The 14,701-nt window shown below is 47.9% G+C and overlaps 3 protein-coding genes across 3 annotated transcripts; 2 read left to right on the forward strand and 1 right to left on the reverse strand.

Annotated features, from left to right (window-relative positions):
* Positions 1–4,433: 4,433 nt before the first annotated feature.
* FSST1_011633 (eukaryotic cytochrome b561-domain-containing protein) lies at positions 4,434–5,236 on the reverse strand (the record flags this gene model as incomplete). The annotated part of the gene is made up of 2 exons (XM_083234783.1): positions 4,434–5,047; positions 5,107–5,236. The coding sequence occupies 2 exons, from the start codon at positions 5,234–5,236 to the stop codon at positions 4,434–4,436; spliced, it is 744 nt and encodes a 247-aa protein (XP_083081329.1).
* A 966-nt stretch (positions 5,237–6,202) lies between these two features.
* FSST1_011634 (uncharacterized protein) lies at positions 6,203–7,348 on the forward strand (the record flags this gene model as incomplete). Its single annotated transcript, XM_083234785.1, has 2 exons — positions 6,203–6,305; positions 6,369–7,348. 2 exons carry the CDS (start codon positions 6,203–6,205, stop codon positions 7,346–7,348), a joined length of 1,083 nt encoding a protein of 360 aa, XP_083081330.1.
* A 630-nt stretch (positions 7,349–7,978) lies between these two features.
* On the forward strand, positions 7,979–10,591 carry FSST1_011635 (uncharacterized protein; the record flags this gene model as incomplete). The annotated part of the gene is made up of 4 exons (XM_083234786.1): positions 7,979–8,132; positions 8,194–8,570; positions 8,619–9,017; positions 9,071–10,591. 4 exons carry the CDS (start codon positions 7,979–7,981, stop codon positions 10,589–10,591), a joined length of 2,451 nt encoding a protein of 816 aa, XP_083081331.1.
* Positions 10,592–14,701: the final 4,110 nt, after the last annotated feature.

The following is a 14,701-nucleotide window of genomic DNA, read 5'->3' on the forward strand; positions in this document are numbered from 1 at the left end:
GCAAAAGTTGGTGTTTGGCTTGCAGATAGCACAGGTATAGCAAGGTATAGTGTGTGCCTCAGCTGTGTGACAAAGCCTACGATAGCTCCGAGCAGTACCCATCTGGTACTTGGCTAGCCCACGATGCCCGCGCACAGAACGGGGGTAGGCAAAACCAACCCTGCACATAATGACGTAGAGAAAGCGACCCTCAAGAAAGGAAGCAAAATTCCAGGATTCGGTAGATACGTACCTCCATCAAAGTTGCAGCCCAGATTGATATTAGCCTACCTACCTGCACCTCTTCTTTTCTTGACCTACTAACTTCCACTCTGTGCAACGTTCACAAACAAGAACTCACGCCATCATGATCATTCTTTCATACGGTAAAACGCCAATGCTTCTGGCTCATCAGCCTACTCTTCTCGCATTGCATGCACAGACTCGAGCAGTGATGACGCTGCCCTAATAATATCTTCGGCTGCAGCAAGTCAATATCATCCATGCATTCAGGGGATTGGCTGGCCAATGCTTCTCCTTCTGCTCCCCAGCCCAGATTGCACTGAGACCAATAGCCGCAAATGTGGGCGTTGGCGGCTGGTGCATCACTTATCGTCATAGCCTACTCTACTGTCCCTGGTATCTGGCCAAGCCTCAGCCCCAGCCGACTTTATGTCCAGCCCGTACATTTGCAAAGATCTTAGTGGCTAGATCAACTCCACTGGGGGAGCTTTTGGCACAGTGACAACCACCACATCATCCGCCTGTGTCCAATGGCCGTCAGGCACGCATTACCTATGGGCATAACATTTCCTGGGCGAACGATACACCAGCGTTGATTAAGAGGGCCTGGAGGGGGAATAGTGGCTGGCACAACCCATTTTTTGGGTCTCTGGTCCCCTCATTACCCCTTGTCAGAGAATTCATTAGGGACAAAGTCTCCGTAGAAGAAACCACTAATCTTCGGTACCCGGAGCATCAGACTCCTTTCAGAAATATATAGTAAGTCAACATTCGGAGCCGACTATCTACCACGATTGACATCATGGGCCAGGTAGATCACGATGTTCTTAATCAATCTCGCAACTACCCACGCGCCGTGGTTGAAATCCGCCTCCTTCAACAGCAATCTTCATAGATTTTCTTCTCCTGTTCGATTGTCAAAATCGCGCTCGAGCCACCATCCTAAGCTGTCACCGGTTATGGTGGCCTTTCCCCATAGACCCTCTCGTTCTCCCTCGAGATCGGCGATCCTCAATTAACTGTCTTGCTCTCTAGGCATTTTTGACAGGAGCCACAACGATTACGGGTCACGGAATTTAGACAACGCTCAAAATAAGGCTGTTTAGGGGATGCTACCTTCCCTTCTAACACCACGAAAACGAGGATAAAGCATCTTTGCAATATCTTAGCCAGTTATTGGGCGGGTTATTTGATGCATCCATTTGCTCTTATATTGCAGAGAATGCTGATAATAATTAGCGTCTCGGGGCCTGATAATCACAATAGGTTCTTCTAACCATAATTCCACTGACTCTCTCTCAGTCCCCTATTCGTTCAAGGCCCCAAACCAACCACACTCGGCACTCTGTTGACATCACTGTGGCTTTCAGGGCTTCCGCATGCCAGCTACCCGTTGTTTTGTCATTCGTGGAAACAGCCCGCTACAACAATGTAAGAATTAACTTTTCCTTGTCAAGGAACATCCTAGGAAATTAGTCCTATGAAGCCGGAGAACCGCACCATCTTCCTGAGCCTCACTTTCATCGTTAACTCAGAAAACAGAAATTGCAACTTGCACGATCAAGAGGTCAGTGGGGGTCAGCCTTCCATCAGTCTCAAATTTCATTTTGTTTATATTAGGTCCAACGTGCCGGCCTGCCACGCGGGCCTGTGGATTAACGGAATGTCGCCTGGCAGGCAAAGAAAAAACACGGCCACTGATAAACTCATGAGCCCTGTCAATGGGCCAGGATTGGCATAATCCAAGTACCTATTATCATCCAATACACCTGCTGCAAATAAGAACCCGCCTTTCACCTTTCACAAAACGTTAGTTGCAACTTGCACCAGTGAGCATGCACACGGAAAAGGAGGCTATATTGTGCAGACATATAAGAGGATGTTGCAGCGCAGTCCTTGTTCCCCACCATGCCATTTGTGCGTTCTCATCTCAATGAGCTCAGCTAAAATATGATACTTTGTTGGCTTATAGCGAGTTGAAGGAGCAATTTTCCACAACAGGCTGCCCAGCTGCTGCTGTGTTAGTCACACTAGTCGCCAGCTCTGTGGCTGTTTTCTTTTTTATTGGATTTTACTGTTTGTCTCAAATCACAAGCGTCCACCAGTGAATAGTTTGAGACTATTTGTGCTTCGCATGACGTCTTTGTGTTCAGGATTGAACGTGACGTCAAATAAAACGCCACGAAGAATCAAACCAATCCCCAGGCTGTGGGGGGGGACCATGCCCATGCATGTCTGGCGACAACGTGTCCAGCCACCAAGGCACGGGACTGTCAGAATGCAGTGAAAGATGGTTCTACCAAATCAACTGTCACCTGCGGATATATGAACATCTCCGCTTCTTTATCACATTGCAAGTCTCCACTATCGACATACAGGGATTGTTTCCTTTGGATTCGTTTTTATTTTCCTGCTGGCATAGTCATCTGGATCTTACTTTTCCCGCATGGTTGTGGTTACATATAGGAGACTGTTTTTTTTATCTGGCTGCTTGCACGTTGACAATCAGGCGGTTGCAGTATCAACAACTTATATCTTCGCGTTCTACGACTCTGAACCAGAACCCCGCAAACCTCACTCTTGTAACATTCCTGTAGCCATATTTCTACTTCACTTTACCAGTGAACAGTCTGGGATATAGCTTGCATTGATCCGAACGCCAAGGCAGAAATAACAACATTACAGTGGACCGGGAATCATGTGCTACCGGACGATTCTTACGCCAAAACCTGGTTGGTCAAGGCGATACAGATGCCCAGAGAGTCAGTTTTCTGAGCCTTGACGTGGTTTCACAGTTCAATGATCAACCAAGCCGCAACCCGTCTATCAAGTGATCTACAGAGAAGAACAAGTCGAGTCTGTTTGTTAGCAAGTCGGATTGGCCAGCCGTAAGTTGACCAAGCACACAATATGATACATCTCTGTCCACAGGCACGGTCTCTCAAAGCCAAGCGGGGAGCATCGTTAAGATGCGGGAATTTATCTACGTCCAACGGTTATCAAGAACATTGGGACTTTTGATCCATCCATTATCGATGACAGCTGGCATTAAAGTTCAGCCTGAATCGGGGTCGTTAGGAGCCCAATATGTCCATACTGATATTTCCTATCAACCCTGGATTTGTTTGCAGCTGCCAGCCGCGGGAACCAGACGCCATGACCGTGTTCCTGCCGGACGGGTCTTTGTCCAGGTTGCTGTGATTTTGGGGACTTGCTGCATGTGGGTTATCGGATGACTTTATAGGCCTGGTCCTAGATGCGAAGAAAAACCTGCCAGGACTACCTGGCTATAAGTGAGGACCAGCAGACAAGCTTTCGCCTTGTTTCCAATCCTATTAAAGTTTTTAGAAAATCGCTTCTAGACGTTTGTTCGGTGGCTTTGCGGCTGGTATTCTCTGAAAGATGGATTGACAGCCAGGCTAGAGTGTACCAGAAAAGTTGGCCTCCACTCCAAGCTTTAGGATACAAAAATAAACAGTCTAAGAAGTCTGACCTAAGTAGCATTAACTAGCCTACTAATTTCGTCCCTTATGCTTCCAGATGTCAAATTTTCTGATACCCTGAGGCCAGGGATATGTCCCTTCTTCAAGATCCCTGCACTTCACGCCTCGACCCGTGGTGGATTTGGCCAGGATGCCACATATAGTCACTCGAGGTAACGTTATCAAAGTAGGTAGTGTTGCGAAAGATCTTAATTGGCGAAAAACAATACTTGTAGTATTGGGCTCCTTTGTGCTTCAATCGTTGCTGCCATGTTGCATGTAACGATCATGGCCAGGCAACCGTACCTGAACTGCAATGAACGGATGTTTACTTCAGCACAGCCCAAACTACAGTGAATTCAGCAAATCATGAGAGATTGGGTGGCTGCCTTTATAGGAGGTCTATAAACAGATACCTATAGGGACATGGTTATCAAAACCAGAGCAGCAGGGCAGGACATGGAGCAAAGGGAAGAGAACCCGTTTCGTGCTGAATAAGGCATGCATAGACAACCTTCCCTAAGTACCTGCTAATTAAACAATACTCATGAGCCGAGCTCATGGCCCGAAAACCTCGAAACAGAATCGAACAGAAAAGAAGCCAGACTCTAAACACCATCTGCTTACGCCCTACACCAATGTGCCACGCTGGGAGCATAGACATTTGCCTCCTACGCTTATCTTAAGACCAGTAAGTTTTACAAACGTACTTGCAACACAATGGAAGATCTAAGTTGAGGTTGGGCCTCGGAAGCCCAGCTTTTGCTTCTGGATTCGAGGGATAACGCCCACCAGTGTCACGATTGACAGCAAAAAAACGGCCCACAACTTCATCTTCAGTACGTTCTTGTTGTAGTCGGTCTCGACGGCGCTAGTAACAGTTGCCAGGAGGAGGACAAAGATGGTGTATCCGCTCCAGCGGTGGTATTTCCAGACAGCCTTGGCGTTGTCGACGCCGCCGTACAGACTGGGAGTAGCCCACATAGTGAACCCAACGCCATACTGAAGAAGAAGTACGATGGAGGTGATGATGCCGAGGTATCCGTGAACAGAGTGGAAGTGAGCGCCGTTATTGGCAAACTTGTTGTATTCGATGATGGTCACGCCAGCTACGAGAATCAAGAATGCCACAAGGTTGAGGATGGCGTGCACGCGTTGACCGACGCGCTTCTGCTCGGCTGTATGCGTAGGCTGTATGGCCAAAACGGATTGCGACAAGGTGAGTACAGCCAGTGACTGAAGCAGCGGGTGCGCTGAGAAGAGAATCAACGGCTTAGATAGGACACTTGCCCAGACTAGAATCGTGAGTAGCACAACACCCAACTGGGCGACTATGCCGGTCCCTGGTACACAATATGTTTAGCTTCAAGGGGCAGATATGAACATAGTTATAGCGGCTTACCGAGAACGAGGTTCTTGATCATAGGAACGCCATCTTCTTGCGCGGCATCACCAGGTCTACCGAGTAGCGGCTCGGTTTCTCTATCCTCGATAGAAGGAAAACGCTCCGGAACACCTGCAGCACTTGCCATTATGCCTTGTTGTTTCTGTGAGGAGCTTGATGTGGGCGTGGGTCTGATGAACTAAAATTAATGGACAATCGCGAGATGAGCTACAGTCCAAACAAAAGGCAACAGGGTCTCGATGTAGGGACAAACAGCGCTTTTGGGCGTCTTGTGCTTAGTAACAGTGCACGCAGTTAAAGGTTCACCAATGCAGATGAGATGCAGATGAGAGAGAGAAGATTCACGATGACAAATTGGAGTTTCGCTTCTTCCTATTTGCGACCAATGTTGACGTCAATGAAGATAGAGAGCTCTGGCCAATCAAAGAGCACCTTTTGGCAACCACGCGGGGTAGGTGGTATGTAAAAAGACATGGCCATCATCGTGTAGCAATCACGTCAGTATCTGATGCATCTAGGGTAGGTAAAATGGACAATTTGAGATATGGTATAAATCATCATTCAACATGACAGAGCAAACACATCAGCTGTCCGGCTACATAAGCTAATTAGCTAGGCACAGACATCAACGATTTGGCCCGCATAAGTTGGCATTTTCTCTGGTTGGTCCCTAAAAGCCGCCGTCCGGCTAACCGTTCCTCTTCCTCCACTCCTCCGAAGCCGTTGACGGAACTAAGCCCTGTAGCAAGCTGACTGACAGCCGAAACCCCAGACTTATCAGCGACCGCGGATACGAGCCAGACGGATATTAGTGAAAAATCGTACGTCAAAGTCGCCTCAGCTGTAGACTGCAGTACCGAAGCATCCAATAATAATAAGCAAAATCGCAAATAAGTAGCCGTTGGCATGATCTTGGCCCATCCTGGTGGGCACACCGGCACCAGCCGAGATCCTCTCCCCCGACTAACGGATCATGGCCTCAGTCTGATAACACGAAAACATAAGACCACTACAAATTGTCTATTTTTCTTATTTATGTACATAAGTTTGGATCAATCTCTTATTCATCTTCCATTGTGCCAATACATCCACCATGACTTCCATTGCTGACGAGATTGAGTATAAACTCGACAATGTTGATGTCTCAACAGTTCGACCGGAGGATATTGATAAGACCTTCCGTTCAACATGTATTGGTCAGTATCACACACATCTTTACTTGTACCAAATTACAATCAAGGCATACTAAACAGCTATAGACCTGATCTCTAGTGGCCTAGGTGGTAAGGTCCTTGGCTACTCGGACCAATGGTTCTGTGAGGCATCCAACCTCTTGAACCCCAGAGCTCCAATTGCTCAGCCAGGCAAGATGGTCTTCACGGGTGCTTGGTACGATGGTTGGGAGACTCGGCGACATAACCAAGAGCCATTCGATTACGCCATCATCAAGCTGGGCGTCGCCTCTGGCACGATCGAAGGACTCGAGATCGACACGGCCTTCTTTAGCGGAAACCATGCCCCAGCTATATCAGTTGAAGGTGTCTTCAGCCAAGATGACGACAAGGTTGTCTCTTGGGGAGGAGGCCGTGGAGAGTGGGAGACTATCCTCGGCATTCAAGAGTGCGGTCCTTCTCAGCGCTTTGCCTGGAAGCTCAAGACTCCTGGCCAAAAGGCATACACACACGTGAGACTCAACATGTACCCAGACGGTGGTATCGCACGTTTCCATCTCTTTGGACACGCCGTCCCCGTTTTCCCTCCAGACAAAGACGCCATCTTTGATCTCGCTGCGGCGCAAAATGGTGGTATTGCTGTGTCATGCAGCGACCAACATTTTGGAACCAAGGACAACCTTATCATCCCTGGCCGCGGTAAGGACATGGGCGACGGCTGGGAAACGAAGCGGTCGCGAGGAAAGGATCACACGGATTTCGCCATCATCAAGCTCGGTGTTCCTGGCTACATCGAGAAGTGGATTGTTGACACTGCACACTTTAGGGGTAACTATCCCCAAAAGGTGTCTATTGAAGGTTGTGAGTGGACAGGTAATGGGGATCCTGTTCCAGACGCCACAGCTTGGAGGGTCTTTGTTCCGCCTAGCAAGACCGGTCCTGATCATGAGCATGAGTTTGAAAGCGACGAGAAGGAAAAGAAGGGTCTAGTAACCCACGTGAAGCTTATCATGATTCCTGATGGTGGAGTAAAGCGATTGAGGGCATTTGGGAGAAGGTCAGTTTAGGGTAACTGATAAGCCTTACGCCTTTAATGATGATTTTCGAACGAGATTTGTATGAAGTATACGGATAGGTAGGTTGGTAGCTAGGTAGCCTCAATAATGCATGTGGGTACTCTATAAACTTGTAACAATTCATGTCTTAGTTTGCCATGGTATATAGCATTGCGTAGACTTTTCGAACCTGAATTAGGTGGTCAGACCTTTTGATACCGGATTGGGTATGAAAAAGGGTTCAGTAATGCTGTGGCTGTGCTTCTGTGACGACGTGTGTCGTAAATACTTACCATTGATTAAGTTGCAACTTGTACTGTATTATGCCGCTGCTTTTAGCGGAGCTGCTCCAAAACTTAAGCGGAATGACGGTTTCTCCAGAACTTCATCAGGGACAAAGTGGGTAGTAGGTAAGGTTGCCCTCCACGACAACCTACTCGCTCAACCAGCAGACGACATCAACACAACCAACCGATTTTGGCCAACGATATCGACCCAATAGTATCGATTTACCATATTCAACACCGAAAACCCACCCGCGAAATCACTCTGTGATTGCTTAAATCATCTCATAGGACCTTCCATGAACCACGCGCCGCAACTGTCTTGGTCTCGGTCTCTGTGTCTGCCCCTCCCTCCATCATGGATCTAGGGGACTCATTCGGTGGCTCGGATGGACAGCCTGAAGAGAAGTCACGAGCTCTCCCTGCAGATCTTCCCACATCCCTCGACGACAGACGACATGTGCCTAACGAGCATCTCATCACCGAGACAGAGATGTATGATGGCTGGCAAGGTCTGTCGCATATTTGCGCTTCTAGTACGACCAACACGTCGCTGACGGCGCTGTAAAATAGGCCAGTCCCAGTTTCTCACCACACCAGCTCTAGCGAAACCTCTCAACTTCGGAAACCTGTCGCTCAACGATTCCGACTATGAGAATGACATCACGAAAGGTCCCACCGACAGCGACACGCGATTAATGGAAATGCTGGCCGCCCAGGCAGCGCACCAGGCAGCTCCTGCTTTCGAGAACGAAGACGAGGTCGTAAATAGCCAAACTCTGTCGGAAACAGAAAAGAAGGAGAAGCTCCAGAAAGCCCTCAACATGGCTGCGAGTAACGGCGATGTCGACAGGATCCGAAAGCTACTCGGTGGAAAAGCAAAGGAGTACCTTGATCTGGATGCTGAAGATGAGGATGGGACACCGCCGCTTATATACGCTAGTTGCTTCGTGCGTATTTTCTAACAAGCTGCAAATCCGTTACTGACTTGTAAGCAGGGTCACGAGCCTGTAGTTCAGGCATTGATCGAGGCAGGCGCCGACGTTAACAAGCAAGATCGCAATCAATGGACAGCTCTTATGTGGGCTATGACGAACCGACACAAGGGAATCGCAAAACTACTGCTCGATAACAACGCCTCCTCCGACCAAAAAACTTCAACAGGACGAACGGCATTCGATTTCGTGCCCCCAGACAGCGAGATGTCATTTTACCTTCACGATGCTGGCTATAATATTGGCAATGCAGGAACTGATGATTTCTACCGCCCTGGTTTCTCTCAGGATCGATTCGAAGAAGAGATGGCAGAGAATGAGATGCGAAGACGGCTGATGATGGAGAGTGCTCGGGATCTTGAGGTCGACCTTGGAAACGTCGGCATGGACGACCAGCCAGAGGTATGGTTCAACCGCAGACATGGAAAATGTTATGGAACTAATCAATTTTGCAGCCTGTCGACGAGTTTGAGGAAGAGCAACAAGAGTTTGACTGGAATCGTTGTTTACATGATCAGATGTTCGTCTTTCAGGAACATGAGCTGGAGCGCATACTGGATATCGTTATCACCAATATGACGCCGCAAAGATCGCCGTCGCAAAAACCGGTCCCCGCCAACATGATTTTCCTCAGCGCACGCTATGCACATTATCATTCAAGCCCGGAGCTTTTAGAGAGGCTCTTAGTGTCAGCTATGGATTACATCAACGACGTCGTTGAGAGGTGTCAGTGGGACATGACCATCCTGGCTTTCTGGATCTCAAATGCCACCCTTCTCCTTCACTACCTCAAGAAGGACCCGGGACTTTTCCAGGCGACAGCCGAGTTCCAGGCCCAACTTGCCGAGTTGATAAACGAAATCTTTATTCTTATCGTGCGAGATGCTGAGCGACGACTGGACAAGGTCTTGGATGTGGCCATGCTGGAACACGAGACGATTCCTGGATTCGAAGACATCACTTTTCAGAACGAGTGGAAATTGTTCAAGCGCAAGACTCAAGTTAAGGAAGAGCCGTTGGAGAAGCGCTTTCGACCACCGTCGCCAAAACAACGAGCAAAGCCAGCGCCCCGAAACGTCACCTCCCTCCTCTCCTCCACCCTGTTTGTTCTCGACCTCTACGACATTCACTCGGTAATCACATCACAGATCATCTCCCAGCTTATTTACTGGATTGGGGCAGAGCTTTTCAACCGCATCATGTCGAATCGAAAGTATCTCGCCAGGACAAAAGCTATGCAGATTCGCATGAACATATCGATATTAGAAGACTGGGCTCGGACGAATAATAGGCAGGCAGAGCATTTTGAAGGAGGCGAGGTGCGTCCTTCGGGCGAAACAACGCAAGACGCTGCAAGAAGGCATCTTGCACCCGTTATTCAGTTGCTGCAGTGGCTCCAGTGCTTCTCATCTATTGACGGTGATGACATGGAGGCTCTTATTATCACACTCCAACAGCTTAAACGGCTTAGCCCCCAGCAGCTCATACACTCAGCAAATCACTACAGGGCAGAAGTGGGCGAGAAGGGCCTACCAAAGAGTTGCATGAAATATCTTATCAATTTACAAAAAGAGGCGGCCCTTAAGCGAGAAAGACGGCGGAGTGGCATACCTTCACCACAGAAGTCGGGCCAGGACAGCACACCGGTGACACCGGTAAGGGGCCGGTCAAACGGGAACCACCTTGAGACTCCTGGAAGCGTGGCAAGCCCTGCTCAAGATGACGTGTCTGACGACGACGACGAAATGCCCGAGCATCTGTTGCTGGATCCCGCTTTGATGTTGCCCTTCGTCTTGCCCTCGGTCACCGACATGCTTGTGTCTTATGGCGCCGGAATTGGTGGAGTAAACCGTGAAAGAGAGCGGAAGTACATTCCCACGGTGCCACCGGAGTTTCTTGAGAAGCTAGAGGTGGCCGGCGGGGCCAGGAAAGGACCCATGTTTGGAGAAGCGGATTGGGAAAACGAAGAGGTTTGAGGAAGTAACACTGTGGCTGTCACGTATGCATACCCGAGCATGTGCAAAGTGAGACTTAGTCTGGGATGTCCAATAAAGAGACAGGATTTATTCGGAAGCCTGGTTGCATAAGCAAGAATGTTGCTGCAACGGCAGGAAGCATTGCATGGCTGGTTGATGGTGAGGGTAAGCTAATGTCTTCTCGATGCACCTACGAACCTTGCTACGGTATGCAAGCTGCAAGGGACAGAGGCACCCAGCTGCAGATAAGCCTACCGATTTGTGGCGGCGGAAATGGACGCGCACAAGATCAAATTGTCCTGACGCGATGAGAATTATCCCGGGGTGGAGATTACCCAACAAACGGCCGACAAGGCACATGTGACACGGAGAGGAAGCAAAGAAATGGTGTAGTCAAGTTGTAGGTCTAAGTTAACATGAGGTTGTACTGTATAGCTCGGCATATGGCGTACGGAGTCGTGCAGGCGGAAATTTGAAAAAACTTGTGATCTTCTTTTTCTCAATTCTTTGTTTCTCTTGGTGAGCTACTTACTTACTTACTTACTATACACTCATTGGCGGACCCATGATCAAGTCTCAGGTCTCACCAGCCACCACGGAGCAAACGATGACTGTCATGACAGAGACTAAGGGCAGGGCTTGTGGTTGCAAGTCAAACTTGAAGCTTCAAAAGCTTGGTGGGCCAAGACGTTTGTTGTAGCTCACTCAGTCTAACAAGGATCGTGCATCCACTTCGGAACGAGGCGGCGTTGTTTTTATGATGCATGCACTCAACAGTTGGCATTGAGGCGAGCTACGCTACCTGGGATTATTGCCGTTAGAGGGAACTTAACTTGTTTTCTCTTTTCCCCATTGTGCGTTTTTTACTGTGCCCTATTTTGAAGATACGTGATGTGATGTTCAATATTCTTTTCATCCAAGCTTCTATGCCTAGAGGTGCTTTGACGAAAAGGCATGGCTAGTGGTGTTTTACCGCTCCTCGATAATCATGCCTTCTCCCGCCTTTTCCTGCAGAAGAAGAATATAAAAAGAGAAGCCCCCACAAACCACGCGGTAAAGGGTTCAACGTGGAGGGAAATGCATTGGCTAGGGGTCGGGTTGCCCGATGAGTTGGCATCGACAGACCAGGGCATGAGGGGCGGTGACACAACACAGACAGGCTTGGGCTTGACCTTGTTCCAAACCACTCTATGGAATGAACGTGGACAAGTATCTGTAGACAAGACCGGATTACGGTACCGGGTAGCCGCTCTTCCGGCGTGACCTAACATGACGGCCGGGACGGGGAACGGGAGGATGCAGTGGCTTCCGGTGTCATTGAGGCTCCATATTCTGCGCTTTTATTTGTTTCTCTTACCACAGAGTATGGGTATGCAGGCTGCCTAGAGCCCGAACGCTGGAAGGTCAGTCCTCTGTCCACCTAACCCTGCCCTGCCCTACCTTTGCTCTAGTGAAGGTCAGTTCTAGGGCAAAGGTCCAAATCCTTGTTCCCCAGCTAGGTCCAAGCACCAAAGGATTGGTTACTAGACTCGGAAGCGAACCTCGGGTAGATCATCCAAGGACCAGATAACGAACGCTGGGACAGATAGATTGGATCCCTTCAAGATTGGCGATGCTTTGAATATCGAAGGAGGGCTGAGACAGTTTTCAGGCCCCAGCCTCTTTTTCTTTTCTTCTTTTGACTCTGCTGTTAAATATTGGCGTTTGTGTGTGCATGATATCCATAAACAAGGGAACAACAAAAAGCAAGGTTCAATGGTCTACGGACAATGGTGGTTCTGCCGTATGTAAGGGAGACTAATGTTCATTGATGGATCTCTGATAGTGTAAAGAGCTCGCATATTCGTACAACCAAATGTCCAGTTTTTAAGCGGAGATATTGACCCACACACACAGAGTATGTATATACAGTTAAACGGCTTCAATGGCTGCAACTTGGTCGAACACCATCTCGATAGTCTTTGGGATAATTTTCAAAGGAACAGGGAATAAAAAGAGGCGGCCGTTTTATCAACGAACAAGAAAAGCATGAAAAGCCCGTGCGAGTCTCAACCCAACATGCATTTGTTGTTGGTCAACTTTGATTTAGCCATGGTGCAAAGTGACGAGCTGGTGATGATGATTTTATCAACATCCATGCTAGCGATGTTGTGGGCTTGCTAGATACAGAGCGGTAGTAACCAATTAAGCAAAAAAACAGAGTTTTATAGTTCGTTTGTTCTCGTGTAATTGAAATTGGTGGCAATAAACGTTTGCTATAGAAGCACCGAGAGGGTTGCAGGAAAAGGTTTTGGTAACTTCTAAAAACGGCCATTGTGATTGTGGTTGCGTGGTTTAAATTCCCATGAATGGGTTTTGTATTATACCAAAATTGGTAAGTTGTTGTTCAGATTTCAGCCTATCCATCTCTCGGTTTGTTTTTGTTTTCTTGTTTTTTTGCGAGGGCACTGAGGCGGCACTATTGAAATAGTGTATTCTTATGAGTTCCAGAATAATTGACGTCCAAGTCAAGGGAACGGGTCAAGATGAGTGAGGCTGGAAGGGTTTGTGAGACTGAGATGGTCCAGTCCAGCTCTTGTCTTGACTTGGGTTGTATTGCCTCGGAGAGTCAAGCCATGCCATAGCAGAGCCAATGCTGCAATGTGATGTGATAATGTGTGGTGGTTGTTTAATCGCGGGTACCTTGCAGACACTGTTCTCATTTGGGAGGCCTTTTCGCTAATCCTTGATGACTCTTACTTATTAACCTTGGGAATACATAGGGATATCGATTGGGTCAAAATGATGGCTCACAGGAATACAACTCTAACTACAGAGTACTAAGGTACTAACCCAACTCTACTGTAGTGTAACATACGCAGCCCAAAAGAGGCTCGCCTCAAAAAACCTGAGAGGTGCCAACTTTCACACAGTTCCAAGCTGTCAGCGGTTTTAGTAGTTCACTTAGCTGGCGGCCCAAGAGAGAGGCCCTGACGTTGATTGTGGTGTTTCTTTGTCTTGGATACTGCCTACTAAGTAAGTGGCTTTTTTTCTTCTTCGTATGCTATGTCTCGGTCATCCCTTGCGCCCGGAATGTAAACGCTTTTGCAAACTGATTCATTAGCAAGAGGTTGCAGCTTGGATGCGATGGAGATTCGTAAGGGAACAAGACGGGGAAGATCCTTGTAGAATGCGACAACCTCCAAAGTTTAATAGTTGGTGTACCCTGGTCAACTAAGTAGATCGTCAAGATCAAGGGCCTTGGAACCGTTGAACTGTATTGTAGACTGAAAAAGGTTGTCACACTGTTTTTTTTTTTTTTTTTTTTTTTGGTGAGGTGATGAATGCATCTTTCTGTTGGATGTCTATGCTCTACGCTCTATGCTTGTTTCCGTATGGATGGATGTATTGACAACATTTCTTTGTGCCCAAATGTTGGAGAGGGAGGGTTACATTGGATGCATACCTTGTAATTCGCCAATCAATTGACTTTGTAGCTACGCCATAACCCAAGTCTTTGTCTACATATGGCTTCTCTCCCTCTCTATCTCTGCCCGAATATGGAGAGATTGATGTGTTGTATCTCGGTCACGTTCTCTCGGCCATGCATGTTTAAATTAACAGTTCAGGAATTACCATCATGTGTGCGAATGGATCGCATCGCAAACGGTTAGTATGCTGCAGAAAGAATGACGGTGTGCAATTGGTATCGGGCCATGATACTCATAGTCATAGTAGAGTTTTTTTTTTTTCACCGTCTCTCAGCCTACCCATGTAATTCGATCCACCTCCACCATAAAGTAGCGGAGCGGGTTCTTGCCGTAGCCAACGGAACGAACGTGGAGCCTGTGGATGATGTGGCTGTCAATTGATGGACCGAAGCGAGAGAGGGACAGGGAAAAAAAAAGGTTGTTTACTTGCTTGTCGCTACATTGTTGATGAGTCGGTCTAGTTGAGCTGTATTGACTGTCGATGGTAGTAGGTAGACTAACTACTACCTAGTAGCAATTATTATATGTATATCTCTTCTTCCACACACTCCCATTTTCCTTCTTTTTTGGTCGTCTAATGCTTTAATGCTTTGTTGAGATTTACTCACTTTGCCTCAACCGTTGTTTCTAGCCTGATACG

Source organism: Fusarium sambucinum, chromosome III (assembly GCF_050947815.1).
Source record: "Fusarium sambucinum isolate potato_lamoka chromosome III, whole genome shotgun sequence".
Classification (NCBI taxonomy): domain Eukaryota; kingdom Fungi; phylum Ascomycota; class Sordariomycetes; order Hypocreales; family Nectriaceae; genus Fusarium; species Fusarium sambucinum.